This window comes from Eschrichtius robustus, chromosome 9 (assembly GCF_028021215.1).
Source record: "Eschrichtius robustus isolate mEscRob2 chromosome 9, mEscRob2.pri, whole genome shotgun sequence".
Taxonomy (NCBI): Eukaryota; Metazoa; Chordata; class Mammalia; order Artiodactyla; family Eschrichtiidae; genus Eschrichtius; species Eschrichtius robustus.
The window spans coordinates 51,295,011-51,311,406 of record NC_090832.1 but is presented as its reverse complement, the minus strand read 5'-3'; the positions used below and the strand labels follow the sequence as shown (position 1 = coordinate 51,311,406).

General features: G+C 38.5%; 1 protein-coding gene across 3 annotated transcripts in view; it reads right to left on the bottom strand.

Moving 5' to 3' along the window:
• SESN1 (sestrin 1) overlaps positions 1-16,396 on the bottom strand; it is a 113,980-nt gene that overhangs the window by 18,562 nt on the left and 79,022 nt on the right. Inside the window, exon 1 of one of the 3 annotated variants that reach the window (XM_068551322.1) lies at positions 3,186-3,372. The exons of the other annotated variants lie outside the window; for them this stretch is intronic. Coding sequence (XP_068407423.1) covers positions 3,186-3,287 — 102 coding nt within the window. The 5' untranslated portion in view covers positions 3,288-3,372. Of the gene's footprint in view, positions 1-3,185; positions 3,373-16,396 lie in introns of those variants that run through there. 3 annotated transcript variants of the gene reach the window in all.

The window sequence follows — 16,396 nt, the reverse complement described above, 5'->3', positions numbered from 1 at the left end:
ATGCAGGGGACACGGGTTTGAGCCCTGGTCTGGGACGATCCCCACAGAGCAACTAAGCCCATGCGCCACAAGTACTCAGCCTGCACTCTACGGCCTGCAAGCCACAACTACTGAGCCCGCGTGCCACAACTACTGAAGCCCGCGCGCCTAGAGCCCATGCTCTGCAATGAGAAGCCACCACAATGAGAAGCCCACGCACTGCAACCAAGAGTAGCCCCCGCTCTCCGCAACCAGAGAAAGCCCGTGCACAGCAACGAAGACCCAACGCAGCCAAAAGTAAATAAATAAGTAGATAAATTTTTTAAAAAAGAGCTTTTGATACTTAAAGGTCCTTTTAGATAGCATTATTATTATACAATAGTATTCTTGGTTTCTAAAGGGTTAAAAGTTTAAATTTTCTGGAAAACTCACTTTTGAAACACTTCTTTTCCTAGTCACATGACAAATTAGTTGCTACCCTATTTTCTAGCAGGTATTGATTAAAAAAAAAACAAAAAAGGCACTGCAGGTCTTCAATGGTGTGATCGTAAGCCAAACTAAGTGCATTTCATAACGTCCTAAGGGTTCCTTCAATTTTGCCTTCATATGTACCTGTAAGAAACTGAATTACAGACTTTGAACAAATTTTGGCCAATCTAGATTCAAGGAGGCAGAACTTGCCAACGGCAAATGGCCTTGTTGTGAAGCAGATGTAAATGCTAACCACAACACAAACCTCACAGGCTCTTGGTGAAGGTGTGGCTGGGAAATCTAACATGGGAACTAACAGTCTTCTCTCAACAATCCTCCTAATCAGCATCTTTGAAGACATAGCAACAGCCTCTGCCATCACAACACTGCTGCAAATCTCTGACGTGATATCTGTTTCCTCTCCGGTGTGTACTAACACACTAATTTTCACAGTATGAAAATTCTCAGCAAATGCTGACAGTACCACAGAATGACTAATGTATGCAATGTATCACTGTATGAATCTGTGTTTATGAATTTACTGTTCTAATCAGATTTTTCAAATTTGTCAGATACACTTATGAATCCATAAAAATATCTTTAACCAAAAAAATGAACAGTTTGCCACAAGTGCGAAATGAGAGCGTTTGTTGGCTTACAGTGTCTATCCACTTGCAAAACTAGTTGAAAAGTAAAAATAATCAGATCACTTGAATCATTTTATTTTTTCTCACTGCACTTGGTACATTATTAAACTGTCTAGATGTCTTAATACTGATAATCACAATAATATTAATTCTGATTTTTAAAAAAATTACATAAGTTCTTTTTGAAACACATTTCAACAAGGCAAAAATATGCTGTGTAAAAAGTAAAAGTTCCCATCCCACTCTTCCTTGTTTATGAGAATCATTGCCTATAGCTGAGTGCTAGCCTTTTGACATTTGAAATTTTTATATAGAAATGAAGAAATCTAGAAGCATTATAAAGAAGACTTCCTATTATAACAACATGTACTAGTGCTTCTTCTAAAATTGTCATTAACTCTTTTATAGGAAATTTAGAAATACTCAAAGTTCAGGTACCTCTTTTTCCAGTGTCTGGTCTTCTATGAAATACATTCTAGAAAAATAAAAACTCACTGACTTCAAAGTACTGGCTTTATAAGGGTGACTTAGGCCATATGTGTGCCCTATACTTTAGTCAGGAGTTCCATTCCTGGAAAGGGTTTAATTTAAAGGCACCATGGAAGCTTGCTATTTGATAGAGTTGTGTTATTAATTCTTTTGTAAAGTGAATAGTTTTCCTATAAAGCACTACTTCCTAATTTATCTTCCCACATGTTGGAGGTTTTAAAAATGAAATACAACTATACAAAGGTTCCTGGTGTCCGGAACACAATCCCATAGGCTCTGTAATCAATGTGCAAGCTATTGATATAATGTATCTCTATCTTCCAGTTGACATGGCTATATTTAGAAATTCTAGATCTGGGCAAAAACCAGGATTCTGCACACAAATACCACCAGAAATAACAGATTCAAGCACAATGATTGAGGCTCACTTCTGAAAATGAGAACAGATCTGTTACGGCCTGCAAACAGAAACTGTAAATTCTATTTCAACACTTTCACACTCTTTTCTATGGTAAAGTTTCAAAGCAACAGTTATGAGACTTTTTTTAGGTTGTTGTATTATCTGGAAACAAGGAGCACATTATGTATCCATGAATGCTAAAATCTAGAAAAAGCATTTGGTGTTCTACAACCTTCACGAGAAAGTGTCTTCATTTAAGTTTATATGAATATATGTAGTATATCATAGTGTAGACTCCATTTACAAAAAATATATATACATATAAATACTGAGTCATTTTAGTGGGCAATACAGTAGAGAAATTACCTCGTATTTACATTTCTTTAAGTCAATACTTAAAACATTCTGATTTCAATTTTAATTACGATTTCTCTACTTTCTCCCTTGCCACCTTTTGAATTAAAGCCTTTTAAAGTTTCAAATTTGAGTTAAAGGTATATTAGTAACTCTCAGATGGTGCCCTATTTGCAGCCACTTAGGAAAAATACAAAATGTTACAATTAAATAGCTCTTTCTGAAGGCCAATTCAGACACAAAAAGGGATAGTTTAATAAACAAGAGTAAACGCTGTGCATAACGTCATTGAGCTGGCAGAACATACTTATTCTAGGCAACATCATCTTTTAACTGACCGAAATATATTTGTTTCTTTTTCTTTCTTTTTTAAAGTAGGAGGCGAAGAGAGTGAGGGTCCCCGAATAATGTGTTTTGACAAGACGCTGAGGGGGAAAAAAATCCACAGGCTGTTCTACCGTGAGACTAGAGTTTGTTAGGTTTCTTCTGGCTTGTGGAGACTTGTACAGAAGACACGTTATTTACGTTTCGGAGACTTCCATTTAAATGACCGAGGCAGCTGTCCCTCCCAGCCGCAGCATTTTCTGCCCGGGGACGACTCGCGGTGGCAAACGCCCCCCCCCCCCCCCCACTGGCCGCCCCTTCACCTGAGGGGCGCGGGCCAGCCTGCGACGCCCCGCCGGGCAGGGCGGCCGTCCGGGCAGTAGCTCCAGGGGCGCCCTCCCCGGGGAGCGTTCTCCGAAGCTGTTAGGGTGCGAGGGCGGGGAAGCGACGCGACCTCCATGCAGCCCAAGCAGTTGGCCGTGTGCCCGCCCGCCCACTCGCCCGGTCCCTTGCCCTGGTACCTCGTCCTGGCCGCGGCTCCCGCCACACTGCTTGCAGCCCAACAGCTCCGAGACAGCCAGCGAGGCCGTATACGCCTCGTTCGCGGCTGTGGCCAGGCGCATATCGGCGCGGGGACAGCTGCAGACGCGCAGGGAAGCCGCGGCGGCGCGGAGGAGGCGAGAGCTGCACGGGCTGCCAGTCTGCCTCTGAGCTGTAGCGCCTCAGTCGACGCTGACGGCTGAGGCAGTGCGGGGCGGGACGGGCAAACAAACAAGACATGCGGCCCCGCCCCCGCCGTCACTCCGCCAAGTCGGCAGCCGCGCGCGCCAATGGGGGCCCGCAGCGCCGCGGCACCCCGCCCCCTTGGCGCTGAGGAGCGGGCGCTGGCGGGGAGCGGGTGCTGGCGGGGGGCGTGCTACGCGGCCGGGCGAGAAACAACCTCTAGGGAACAAACTCCCGCGAGGAGCTAATCCTCGGGTCGGAATGGGCTCGGTCCGCCGGGAGGTGTGCGTGCACTGCGGCTGGAAGATGCAGCGCGAGCCGGCGGGTTTCAGTTGAAAGGCAAATTGTCCCTGTCCCAGTATCAGCAGCCGAAAGCTTGCCCTCCCTCCACCCGCTCGGGTCCACTTACCTAGAGCCAAACAGCAACCCACCTCTAGGCTGACCCCGACACCACCAGGAGGAATCAAATTCGCTTCACATTTTATGAACTTTTGAAATTTCCCTTTCTTTCCAATAATGCCCAAACAGCGCTGACTGGGCCGCAGAATGCAGAAACAAGTAGGGGACCATGACCCATATTCAATGTAAAATTATTTTGGGTAAGCTATGTATAAACTATAAATATCACTCTCCTACACAGATAAGCCTTGGTAGCAGATCTCTAAATTTTTTTTCTTCCCAAGTATATTCGAAGGCTTTAAAATTTGTTTCCTCATAAGCGCCCTAGGTTCTAAAGAAAGAATCTCTCTCTGAAACCTGATGAGGAACGTGAGAAAACAGGTCATAAAGGAACACAAATAACTGACATTGTTGGATCTGGAACACAAATCTCTCAAGTCCTGTGTCAACACTATTTCCTTACAGGGCTCCATTAACTTCTTTTTAAAAAATTAACTCCTAAATTAGGTCTCTTTTTTTGCATGTTTGCCCCGTATTTTCAAAGGCTTACATGCTCAGGTTAAAAAAAAAAAAAAGTTGGAACATTCTGATAGAAGGAAACAAGCAGAGTTTAAGTCAATAAATACTGACAGACACAGAACCAGGGCTCATAAATGAAAATAAGTTTCAGTCTTAGGAGTGAGGTTACAATGTCTCAGAGAAAACTGAGTTACTCTTTGAGCTCTTAAACTGTCACATTTTAAAAGTAGCAGGTTAAAAATGGTTACTTTTTATCTTCTCCAGGTAAATAAAATGATGTTATATGTTCTCATACACTGCTTTTATAAATTGCTAAAGCACCCAAAATATTTTTACTGGTCAAGAAAAGCAATTTGAGGTTAATATTGACATAGAAGAAAAGGTTACAGAGACGTCCAAGCTCTCTTCCTCTGAACACAGCCACAAAAACAGTCTAATCTGATGCCCACTCAGCCACAAACACACAGGCAAAAATAAACCCAGTAAACCATCCAATTTGCAGCAATATGACATACCCTCCAAGATAAACTGGTTGTAGATGAATAACGTGGAAACATAAATGGACTTGATGTAGGGGTTGTGAGCTATAGAGTTACTTAATGAGGGAAGTATGTGAAAAATAATGACTGGCTCTAGAAGAGTTGAGCTGTGATTTTATTTTCTGGAAGGAATAAAATAGTGGGGGTTAGCTGTCTAGTAGGGCATAACCTTGTCTGTAACATTAAAATTATATCATTTACAAAATGGAGAATGTTTACCTTTCTATTTTCTAATGAGAGGCAAGGGAAAAGCATGCATTTAGCTAATGCAAAAATGGTTTAAATGCAAATTAGAACTGCAAACTGTGTATACACATGTGTATATATACATATATGTGTGTATATGTGTGTGTATGTATACATATATATGTTCATGTTTGATACTTTGTGCTTAATATTTATTGAAGAAACATATGTTGAAATTGAATAGGAAGCTCCAATTAGGATCTCTTTCTTTCTCTTTCTTTCTCTTCCTTCCTTCCTTTCCTTCTTTCTTTCTTTTCTCTCTCTCCCTCCCTCCCTCCTTCTTCTTTGAAAGTTTCAGTTTATTTATTTTGATGCTGCCTTACATAAAAAGAAAAATAATTTTAATAATTTCTAATTCAGTCCTTACTGAGACCCTTTCAAGCCATTAAATGTCAAGGTTCCTTTATGGTTTCTATAAAGACTGACTTAAGGTCTTCAAAGAGTACTGATTTTTGCTCTTTTTGATAGAGCAGTAACTGTGAATTAGTCACTCTCTTCTCTAACATAAAAAGGCTGCCTCCAAATAAATCTATTAACCAAGAATTCCAACAATTGTATTGACCTGCAAATATCACTGTGTAGATCTCACTTCTGGAAATGCTTTGTTCCAAATCATTTAATAAAAAGTTTGTATTTTCCAAAGATTTCACTACTTGAGTAGGCCAGATGTCCTGAAGGTGCTTCTCCTAATTAACCCCCAGTGCTAAGCATGTAGTAAACCTCCTGAGCACCGATTAGTAATTGGGAAGGACTACGTTTTTTGATATTTACCACAGGCTATCATTATAGGCCAGCAGCTATTTACAAAATCTGCTATTTAAACATTTCCTTTCAACATTTTTTTCTTCGATGAAGAATCCTGACATCTAATCCAAGAAGTAAATCTGAAATATTTCCTTTCCTCTAAAAATGTTTTGGGAATTCCCTGGTGGTCTAGTGGTCAGGACTCCGAGCTTTCACTGCCAAGGGTGTGGGTTCAATATCTGGTCGGGGAACTAAGCTCCCACAAGCCATGAGGCACAGCCAAATAAATAAATATAAAAATAAAAATGTTTTGGTAAACCTACTCAAACTGTATCAAAGTGAGGTTTTTGCATTTGTCATTAGCAGGAATGGCCTCAACTCTAATTTTCTCAAGAACAAGATGTTACACCCATGTAAAAGAGTGGTGTCAAATGACTTGATCTGAGCAGAGAACTATGTGGCATTAGAGAGTCCAGACTTGGTGTGGTGGTTCAAGATGGGCTTCCAGAAGTAAGAGATATCTGAGCTAGGGGCTTAGAGGATTAGTAGAGAGGCCTTGGCAAGAAAATCGGGGGAGTGTTTGGGAGAGTAAAGACAGAGTTCTAAGCAAAGAAACCAGCATGTGCAAAAGCCCACAGGCAGGGGAGAGACTGAGAGTGGTAGTCTGTTAGGAAAACTGAATAAAGGAAGTTCACTGGGGTCTAGAGCACAGGGTATGGAGAGTAATGGATGAAGTTTAGGTAAAACATAAACAGTAAGGAGGGACCTTGTTTAAGATTCATTAAGGACAATAAATTTCATTCTTAAGAGTAATGTGGAGTTACTAAAAGTTTTAAAGAGTAGAATGACATCAAATTTGCATTTCAGCTAAGGTTTAGGCAAAACTAGAGGCAGGAAGATGAGCTAGGAAGGCTGTTGAGGCAATTCTGTCAAGGCAAGAGGGTGATGTGAAGAACAATGGAAATGAAACAAAGTGTAGGGATGAAGGTGGATTTGTCTCTCCAACATGATAATAAGTTTCTTGAGAAAGGAAATGATGCCTTATACTTTTGTTTTTGAAATTTAGGAGATAAATCTCAACTTACATGCTCTCCTGACCAAGTGGCTTCCCTAAATCCATTAGACTTTAAAAAATACAGTCACCTAATGAAAAAGAATATGTATATTTTAATAGAAAGAATACTAATCAGGCCAAAACATATAATCACACTTTCATGGACCACATATTAAACCTTGAATTTTCTCATTAACTAAAGGAATTAAAGTACTATAGATTTGTAGATCTATTCTTTAGAAATTATATTTAATAACTGGTTAGATACACATAGCCATGATTTTAGCCATTAAACCAAAGAACTCCTTTAAGAGGGGGAGTGGGATTTGTTAGATTTATGGGGTTTAAGCATTCTTGAAAAAAATGCCACATTGTCATTTAAAACATTTTTACTTGGAATGAATGCTGGTTTTTAAGATTACTTCTGCTTACTAATTTTGTCAAGATTTTTCTCCTCTAGCTTATTATCTTCCTGTTTTTTTATATATAGCTTGCCTGCTAAGCACTTTTTTCCTTTCAACATCATGTTTTGGGTATGTTGAGATCCTACTAGTACTGAACGTTAATTTTATATTCTCTTATTTGGCCTCTACTTTTTTCACTTCTTCAATTTAATTTTTAGAATTATATTACTTATAAAGAAGCAAGAATGTTGACAAATCTTTGCTATCTTTCGCTCCTTTAGGGTTTCTTCTTTTAGAAATGCACAGTTTTAAATTTCTACATAGGGTTTTAGAAACACAGACCATCACTCGTATTTGTAAACAAGTAGTATTCCAAATAGTGTCAGTGGTTTTAAATTAGAAAATCACTTTCCCTCAAAGAATAAGCATGTTAAATCATGGTCAGGTATTCCAGGCTAATGATAAGACCAACATATCAGACACTAAGAACTTTACACTTATAAGGCAGATAACAATTATTTCTGTTTTACAAACTTGTAAAACAGAAACTCATAAAATATTGGTAACTTGTCCAAGGTTGTAAAAGTAGTCAAATGCAGACTGAGATTAGAACCTAGGTCTGAATCCAAAGCAGCAGAAGCTGGGCTGCTTCTTTTAATGAATATTTTTAAAATGTCAATAATGGTATGTTAGCTTAAGTTCTTGATTCTGATGGCAAGAAAAGAGGGCAGGAAGAAAGAAAAATTTATCTCCCTTGCTCATACTTAGGGTGAGATCTGGTTTTAAAAAACAGAAAAGAAAAAAGAAATCATGGAATGAGTGGTCTTGGTCTTTGAGAGCTTCTCTCCTCTATTTCTCTACCCCTGTCATTCCTCTCAGTGTCTCCCCAGACCTTTGGTAACTTCATGCTACCCAAAGCTCCCGCAATAAAGTTTACCCAACTTCCTACCTGCTCCTCACATTACCCCTATTCTTCTTAGAATAACTGGTAGGTATTAGGAAGAAAACAGGCTTCTTATACTAACTCACACTTATTATATGAGGGACTGACATCTCATACTAATTTATTTATTTATTTAGTCTGTCTCAATAGAATGTAAGCTCCATAAAATCAGAATGTTTGTCTTTTTTGTTCACTGCTGTATTTCTGATATCTTAGTGCCCAGCACACAGTAGACCCTCAATAAGAATGTACTGAATGAGTGAACTCCACAGAGATGTTTCCATTAAAAAAAAAAAAGCTTAACTCAACTGAAAACTTAATAATGAATTTCAAGTTCAATATTCATACAATAAAAGATTTGGGCCATCTAGACAAACACTTTTGGAGGCTTTGGGGTCACTGTTTAGGCAGGCAGGCAGGCTCTGCTTGGGAATCAGCTTGTCCTTTCCAGCTCTACCAAGCAAATTCTGTTTTTCATAGTCTCTTCCCATCTTCTCCTTTGGAACCCCAGATATTCCCAAGCTCCTTTGATTTTTCTGTTCCTGTTTTCCTGCACTACCAAGATAGTGGCTATGTAGGTTTGGGCAATGGTACATATGGCTCACTTGTTAAGTCAGGCAGGTACTTACAAGTCAGACACTGCCTGTATACATACCATAGTTTGACAAATTCATGAACATTCTGTAACCAAGTCTGGCTTTAAACATCCTGAGGCTTCTCTAAAGTGAAGTGACCGTAAAGTAAGTGTTGAGATATCAAAGTTAAGTGGGAGAATTCATTCATTACAACTTTTAGAGGCTAATTACTTTTCAGCGTTGTTGTTGAAGTAAATAAGAAGGAATGGATTTAATCTGGAATAGGATGAGGTTCAAGAAAAAGATGAGTGTAGTGGGAAACTGAGAGTTAGGTCTTTATCCCATATGTTCTTAGGAGTTACTGAAGGTTTTAAAGAAGGACAAAAAGGAAATACCAACTCAAAAAAAAAAAAAAACCAAAAAGGTAATGGAAGATACTTAATGTAGGACATGTTCAAGTAGAAAATATTTCTCAGGCTGTGCATATATACTGTATTGTATTTAAAATAGTTTTTGAACATAGGCAGAACACTCTATGACATAAATCACAGCAAGATCCTTTTTGACCCACCTCCTAGAGTAATGGAAATAAAAACAAAAATAAACAAATGGGACCTAATGAAACTTAAAAGCTTTTGCACAGCAAAGGAAACCATAAACAAGACGAAAAGACAACCCTCAGAATGGGAGAAAGTATTTGCAAATGAAGCAACTGACAAAGGATTAATCTCCAAAATATACAAGAAGCTCATGCAGCTCAATATCAAAAAAACAAACAACCCAATCCAAAAATGAGTAGAAGACCTAAATAGACATTTCTCCAAAGAAGATATACAGATTGCCAACAAACACATGAAAGGATGCTCAACATCACTAATCATTAGAGAAATGCAAATCAAAACCACAATGAGGTATCACCTCACAACGGTCAGATTGGGCATCATCAAAAAATCTACAAACAATAAATGCTGGAGAGGGTATGGAGAAAAGGGAACCCTCTTGCACTGTTGGTGGGAATGTAAAATGATACAGCCACTATGGAGAACAGTATGGCGGTTCCTTAAAAACCTGAAAATGCAACTACCATATGACACAGCAATCCCACTACTAGGCATATACCCTGAGAAAATCATAATTCAAAAAGAGTCATGTACCACAATGTTCACTGCAGCACTATTTACAATACCCAGGACATGGAACCAACCTAAATGTCCATCGACAGATGAATGGATAAAGAAGATGCAGCACATATATAGAATGGAACATTACTCAACCATAAAAAGAAATGAAATTGAGTTATTTGTGGTGAGGTGGATGGACCTAGAGTCTGTCATACAAAGTGAAGTAAGTCAGAAAGAGAAAAACAAATACCATATGCTAACACATATATATGGAATCTAAAAAAAATAAAATAAAATAAAGATGTTAAAATAAAATGGTTCTGATGAACCTAGTGGCAGGACAGGAATAAAGATGCAGACGTAGAGAATGGACTTGAGGACACGGGGGTGGGGGGAGAGGGGAAGCTGGGACAAAGTGAGAGAGTAGCATTGACATATGTACACTACCAAATGTAAAATATATAGCTAGTGGGAAGCAGCCGCATAGCACAGGAAGATCAGCTCAGTGCTTTGTGACCACCTAGAGGGGTGGGATAGGGAGGATGGGAGAGAGGCTCAAGAGGGAGGGGATATGGGGATATATGTATACATATAGCTGATTCACTTTGTTACACAGCAGAAACTAACACAACAGTGTAAAGCAGTTATACTCCAATAAAGATGTAAAAAAAAAAAAATAGTTTTTGAGGAGCTGGATTTCATCTGTACCTAAAAACATATGTGAAAATGCTTTTTAAATTCTCAAAATGCTTCTGTTTGTGGGCACAGGGCAATAACTGGTTTTAATATGTAACCTATAATTTTAAGTCCAAGGAATATATTGGTCTGGCATAATATAAAAAATTATCTTCTCAAACTAGATTAAAATCAAACCTAATATCTTCAACTTATCCTGAGCCCACAGACTTCATGGAACTGAATTCTCAAGTGTTTACTTCCTTTATAAAACTGAATTTACCCATAGTTAAAATGTTTAGGCTAAATGCATATTAGTAAGTCATTTGCTTAATCACATCTGAATTTTGAATGTTTTATTCATACTAGAGATAATTTTAATTCAAAGAAACAAAATCCTAATGACAATATTCTAAAATCTTTTAATCAAGTTATTTTTTGTTTATAACAGCTATCCTGACCTCCCTATCCATGCCCCCTCCCCATGATTAGTACTACCAAGCTGTGAATAGAGTTCAACAATATGTACTTTTCTAACAGCTCAAAGAACCCCCCACTCAGTTCCTTTGTGATAATCTTTAGTTGTAGGTCCTTTAATCCTTTAAACCACCTTCTTTCTTTGCCTCCTTCTGAGATCTCTTGTTTTTCAAGAGGGTATTAAGTTGTAGATCCTTAACCTCGTCACAAAGTACAAGGCCACATCTACAAACTACTTGCATATTACTAAGCATTTTAGAAATTAAATGCCATTCACTGGATTTTCTCATCTGTTCTTCTGCCCTCCAAAATCCTCACTGCACCTCTGTGGGCCATTTTCCCCTTTGCCCAAAGGATGTGGGTACATTCAGGGCACGGTAGTTCAACAAATATATTTATTTTCACTTACCACTACTATCTCTCTATTTAGCTAAGAATACTCAAAAAAAGAATGCAACTTTAAAAATTATGGTTTTTTTTTACGAGGTTAAGTTTGAACAGAATTCAAGATCATTTCATTTGTAGTAAAAGAAAATCTGATTTTCCTAATTTTTGGCAAATAATTGAGAAACACTAAAATAGGATTTTATTCAGATATTACAAGTTGGAGAAGGTAGTATTCTTTTTTAACTTGCTATATCTCTAATTTAAAAAGTATGTTTTTAAATATCTGTTAACTTTATAACAGATAAAGCTGATTGGATAAAGTGAGTTTAGATATGAAGCCAAAGGGGTTTATAAGACCCTCCCCAAAGTGAAAAAAAAAAAAAAAGTATGTTTTGGCATAGGTTTATGTATGGATGTCAGTGCTATTATTTTACCAATTAACAGAAATCTTAATAATACGTAAACACTTCAGTCATTCATTATTTATAAATATTTACTGAATGCCAATTATATGCACTTAATTTCTTAAATCCTATGAACAAGGAGAAACATCTTAATTTGAGATTGGACATCTATTGTATTTAGACTTAAACCTCTCACATAAGTCATACAGATTGGCAAATAGCTTGGGATTCTGTCAGGGATCATTAAATAGGGAGTCATCTACTTTAACGTCCAACTCTGAGAAAAAAACCAAAACAACAAACAAATAAGAAAACAAAAACAAAACCCCAGAAGGTATGGCAATCTCTTAACAACCCTTCTAGTTTTAGTCCCCTCAAATTTAATATGAAGGGCAAATGAACTTCATGGTCTCTCATACTTTACTTCAGCTCTAAAGTTCTACTCTGTTATTATAATTCCTGATTTTATCAAGAATTAATATGCTTTATGCTAACCAGAACCTGGCTTCCTCCTACACCAGGCTTCTTTGTACATTACCAGTGATTTCAGAATTGTATTTCTTACAAGTACTTTAGAGATATTATGAAATATTATATTTGAGCTTTCTTTTTCAAGGTAACCTACAAACATCTATAAACAGTAAATGCATTGGAAACCACCAAAATAATAATTTAGATACTGGAGTAAATAAAGCTTCTTCCATCATCTCTGTGAGTATATGTTTGAACATTCTTGTAAATTTGTCAGTGGCAAGGAAGGGTATAGTTTGTGTGTTCTGTCCTTCTAAAAAACTCATGCCTGCCTGCATCTGCTCGAGTAAAACTATAGTAGTGAGTGGGCTGCTACAGCATGTAGGTACTTTGCTGTGTCAATCCAGATTTCTCTGATATTATGAATACAAGAAAATACAGAAATACTGTAACTATAATCCATAACCCCTTTATTTCAAATTTGTTTAAAACATAACATAACCTCATTGTTCTAATTGGCTTGATAAATAATTTAACTTTACTTATTTGAACTTTAAAGAGATCACTTATTAATAAAACACCAGTTTTAGATATTGTATATAAATCAGAATTCTGGTAATACTGTTTCACTAAAAACTATGTGGACAAAAAAAAAAATCAGTGAGATTACTTTTAAGATGGCGGAGTAGAAGGACGTGCTCTCACTCCCTCTTGCGAGCACACCAGAATCACAACTGGCTGCTGGACAATCATTGACAGGAAGACCCTGGACTTCACCAAGGTGGATACCCCACGTCCAAGGACAGAGGAGAAGCCACAGTGAGACGGTAGGAGGGGTGCAATCAGAGTAAAATCAAATCCCATAACTGCTGGATGGGTGACTCACAGACTGGCGAACACTTATACCACAGAAGTCCACCCACTGGAGTGAAGGTTCTGAGCCCCACGTCAGGCTTCCCAACCTGGGGATCTGGCAACGGGAGGAGGAATTCCTAGAGAATCAGACTTTGAAGCCTAGTGGGAATTGATTGCAGGACTTCAACAGGACTGGGGGAAACAGAGACCCCACTCTTGGAGGGCACACACAAAGTAGTGTGCGCATCGGGACCCAGGGGAAGGAGCAGTGACCCTGGGGGAGACTGAACCAGACCTACCTGCTGGTGTTGGGGGGTCTCCTGCAGAGGCGGGGGGTGGCTCTGTTTCACCGTGGGGACAAGGACACTGGCAGCGGAGGTTCTGGGAAGTGCTCCTTGGCGTGAGCCCTCCCAGAGTCTGCCATTAACCCCACCAAAGAGCCCAGGTAGGCTCCAGTGTTGGGTTGCCTCAGGCAAAACAACCAACAGGGAGGGAACCCAGCCCCACCCATCAACAGTCAATTGGATTAAAGTTTTACTGAGCTCTGACCGCCACAGCAACAGTCAGCTCTACCCACCACCAGAGCCTCCCATCAAGCCTCTTAGATAGCCTCAACCACCAGAGGGCAGACAGCAGAAGCAAGAAAAACTACAATCCTGCAGCCTGTGGACCAAAAACCACAGTTACAGAAAGATAGACAAGATGAAAAGGCAGAGGGCTATGTACCAGATGAAGGAACAAGAAAATACCCCAGAAAAACAACTAAATGAAGTGGAGATAGGCAACCTTCCAGAAAAAGAATTCAGAATAATGATAGTGAAGATGATCCAGGACCTCGGAATAAGAATGGAGGCAAAGATTGAGAAGGTGCAAGAAGTGATTAACAAAGACCTAGAAGAATTAAAGAACAAACAAACAGAGATGACCAATACAATAACTGAAATGAAAACTACACTAGAAGGAATCAATAGCAGAATAACTGAGGCAGAAGAACGGATAAGTGACCTGGAAGACAGAATGGTGGAATTCACTGCTGCGGAACAGACTAAAGAAAAAAGAATGAAAAGAAATGAAGACAGCCTAAGAGACCTCTGGGACAACATTAAACGCAACAACATTCGCATTATAGGGGTCCCAGAAGGTGAAGAGAGAGAGAAAGGACCAGAGAAAATATTTGAAGAGATTATAGTCGAAAACTTCCCTAACATGGGAAAGGAAATAGCCACCCAAGTCCAGGAAGCGCAGAGAGTCCCATACAGGATAAACCCAAGGAGGAACACGCCGAGACACATAGTAATCAAAGTGGCAAAAATTAAAGACAAAGAAAAATTATTGAAAGCAGCAAGGGAAAAACGACAAATAACATACAATGGAACTCCCATAAGGTTAACAGCTGATTTCTCAGCAGAAACTCTGCAAGCCAGAAGGGAGTGGCATGATATACTTAAAGTGATGAAAGGGAAGAACCTACAACCAAGATTACTCTACCCGGCAAGGATCTCATTTAGATTTGATGGAGAAATCAAAAGCTTTACAGACAAGCAAAAGCTAAGAGAATTCAGCACCACCAAACCAGCTCTACAACAAATGCTAAAGGAACTTCTCTAAGTGGGAAACACAAGAGAAGAAAAGGACCTACAAAAACAAACCCAAAACAATTAAGAAAATGGTCATAGGAACATACATATCGATAATTACCTTAAACGTGAATGGATTAAATGCCCCAACCAAAAGACATAGACTGGCTGAATGGATACAAAAACAAGACCCATATATATGCTGTCTACAAGAGACCCACTTTAGACCTAGGGACACATACAGACTGAAAGTGAGGGGATGGAAAAAGATATTCCATGCAAATGGAAATCAAAAGAAAGCTGGAGTAGCTATACTCATATAAGATAAAATAGACTTTAAAATAAAGAATGTTATAAGAGACAAGGAAGGACACTACATAATGATCAAGGGATCAATCCAAGAAGAAGATATAACAATTATAAATATATATGCACCCAACATAGGAGCACCTCAATACATAAGGCAACTGCTAACAGCTATAAAAGAGGAAATTGACAGTAACGCAATCATAGTGGGGGACTTTAACACCTCACTTACACCAATGGACAGATCATCCAAAATGAAAATAAATAAGGAAACAGAAGCTTTAAATGACACAATAGACCAGATAGATTTAATTGATATATATAGGACATTCCATCCAAAAACAGCAGATTACACGTTCTTCTCAAGTGCGCACGGAACATTCTCCAGGATAGATCACATCTTGGGTCACAAATCAAGCCTCAGTAAATTTAAGAAAATTGAAATCATATCAAGCATCTTTTCTGACCACAACGCTATGAGATTAGAAATGAATTACAGGGAAAAAAACGTAAAAAAGACAAACACATGGAGGCTAAACAACACGTTACTAAATAACCAAGAGATCACTGAAGAAATCAAAGAGGAAATAAAAAAATACCTAGAGACAAATGACAATGAAAACACGACGACCCAAAACCTATGGGATGCAGCAAAAGCAATTCTAAGAGGGAAGTTTATAGCTATACAAGCCTACCTAAAGAAACAAGAAAAATCTCAAGTAAACAATCTAACCTTACACCTAAAGGAACTAGAGAAAGAAGAACAAACAAAACCCAAAGTTAGCAGAAGGAAAGAAATCATAAAGATCAGAGCAGAAATAAATGAAATAGAAACAAAGAAAACAATAGCAAAGATCAATAAAACTAAAAGTTGGTTCTTTGAGAAGATAAACAAAATTGATAAGCCATTAGCCAGACTCATCAAGAAAAAGAGGGAGAGGACTCAAATCAATAAAATCAGAAATGAAAAAGGAGAAGTTAAACAGACACCGCAGAAATACAAAGCATCCTAAGAGACTACTACAAGCAACTTTATGCCAATAAAATGGACAACCTGGAAGAAATGGACAAATTTTTACAAAGGTATAACCTTCCAAGACTAAACCAGGAAGAAACAGAAAATATGAACAGACCAATCACAAGTAATGAAATTGAAACTGTGATTAAAAATCTTCCAACAAACAAAAGTCCAGGACCAGATGGCTTCACAGGTGAATTCTATCAAACATTTAGAGAAGAGCTAACACCTATCCTTCTCAAACTCTTCCAAAAAATTGCAGAGGAAGGAACACTCCCAAACTCATTCTATGAGG